Source organism: Belonocnema kinseyi, chromosome 8 (assembly GCF_010883055.1).
Source record: "Belonocnema kinseyi isolate 2016_QV_RU_SX_M_011 chromosome 8, B_treatae_v1, whole genome shotgun sequence".
NCBI lineage: Eukaryota > Metazoa > Arthropoda > Insecta > Hymenoptera > Cynipidae > Belonocnema > Belonocnema kinseyi.
In genome coordinates, this window is record NC_046664.1 from 79,307,124 (window position 1) to 79,308,970 (window position 1,847).

The following is a 1,847-nucleotide window of genomic DNA, read 5'->3' on the forward strand; positions in this document are numbered from 1 at the left end:
AGAACCCATACAATCCATTGATACTAACGCCTAGGGTTGATTAGCGACTCTTCTACCCATCAAACTCGGAGGGGCTTGTTGAGAGACCTTAGTACGCTGACATGTATCACACGATCTTAAGTATCGAACAACATTGCGAAAAATACCAGGCCAGTAGTATAAAATTGCGGCTCTAGCGTAAGTTTTCTCAATACCAAGATGCCACCGATTGTGGCTCACTGTGGACTTTCATCAAAATTCTATGCCTACTTTCAAGAGGAATTACCGATTTCCACGCTTCCTAATTATTAACAATTGAATCAATCATTGTTTTCGGTTGCTGAATATTGCGAGGAGCTAGGTAATTCAGTACGGTAGCAACGCGCTCAGCATCTGGCTGTAAACCTGGCTCATTGACGCTATACTCAAGATAACGAACTTCAGACCTACAAAAAATGCTTTTCTCGGGACTGATGGTTAACTTAGCCCCATACATATTGTCCGATCTCAGCTTATCAAGAATATCTTCCAAGAACGGAAGCAGTTATGCGTCACCTTTAGAAAGTTTATTGACTTTTCGATAGTCGACACACACGCGGTAAGATCCGTTGGACTTTTTGACCATAACAACTAGGTTTGACCAGTCTGAGTTCCAGTGCTCGATAAAATTTTCTGCTAAAAGGTTATACACCTCGTCATACATAGCCTTCAGTGCCACAGGTGACACTCGAAAGTTTTTCTGTTTGACCGACAGGTGTGCCTGGAGATCGATTTTATATGTGTCGAGGGTGGTTCTTCCAATTTTTGGTGCTTTCGAGGGTATTGCACTAGCTAAACATTCTATCAGTTGCGCTTCTTCGGTAGCCGACAAGTCGTCTATGCCGCAACACATTTCGTGTTCCGCGATTTCTCCAGCATTCATTGTCTCTATGTCCCCGTTACTATAGTGAACAATCTGGTCATTACCCAAATGCTTTGCGAGGTAGCACGAATCCCTGAAGCCATTTTGGACGAGACCGATTTTCCCATTAAATACCACCCCAAAATGAAAACAGGTGTAAACTCAGTTGCTGTCCGAAAAGCAATTTCTTGGGTAACCCCATCCAGCTCCACTGGAAGGAACACGCTACCTAACACAATTGACGTCGTGTCATTAGGTACATGCATAATTTTTGCTTCTGGGTCAATCATCTTACTCGCTACTTGAGCCATTGGCCTTTTACCGTAATCCTATTTCAAAAACGATCGTGACTTTCCTCCCCACTTAATTTCCTTTAGCCTTGCATTTTATGCACTTCTTCTTTAAAACTCCGTCTGCTCCGCAGCCGTAGCATATTTTTGCTAATCCGCTCAATCCGAGTGTTGCTATAGCTACCATCCCAATTATTCCTATCGGTTTTTTATCGAAACGACTCCTCTGGTCTTGGCTCTAACATTTTGTCATCATCTTTAGTTGCAGAGCGTTCATAATCTTGAGCTAAGGCCGCTAAATCGTTATACGAGTTGAAAAAGCGCCGCTTTATCTCGCACCTAATTTGGTATCGCATATTACGGTAAGTCCCGTCTAATTGCTCTTCCAGCGAAATGGAACGAGGGTATAGACGGTAAAGGCCCACCATGTAAGTAAGTTAGTTTATACCAGATGGGCCTAGGCCTTACCTACGGATAATTATTTGCTCTTCTAAGCGTTTTTGACCATTGATATCGTTGAATATAGTACAGAATTCGTATTTAAATTGCAGATAACATTCCATTGTTTTTCTATCTGCGATAGGCTTTTCCCCCCACGACAACGGTTAGGTTAAAACTTTCGTTCTCTTGGCACATGTGCCCCTCTCTATAAGGCTGAGTTTGATCGCGCAGCCTGC

General features: G+C 42.9%; 1 protein-coding gene across 1 annotated transcript; it reads right to left on the reverse strand.

The window, feature by feature from the left end:
• Positions 1 to 523: 523 nt before the first annotated feature.
• Positions 524 to 901, reverse strand: LOC117178561. Its single transcript, XM_033369989.1, has one exon. The coding sequence runs from the start codon at positions 899 to 901 to the stop codon at positions 524 to 526; it is 378 nt and encodes a 125-aa protein (XP_033225880.1).
• Positions 902 to 1,847: the final 946 nt, after the last annotated feature.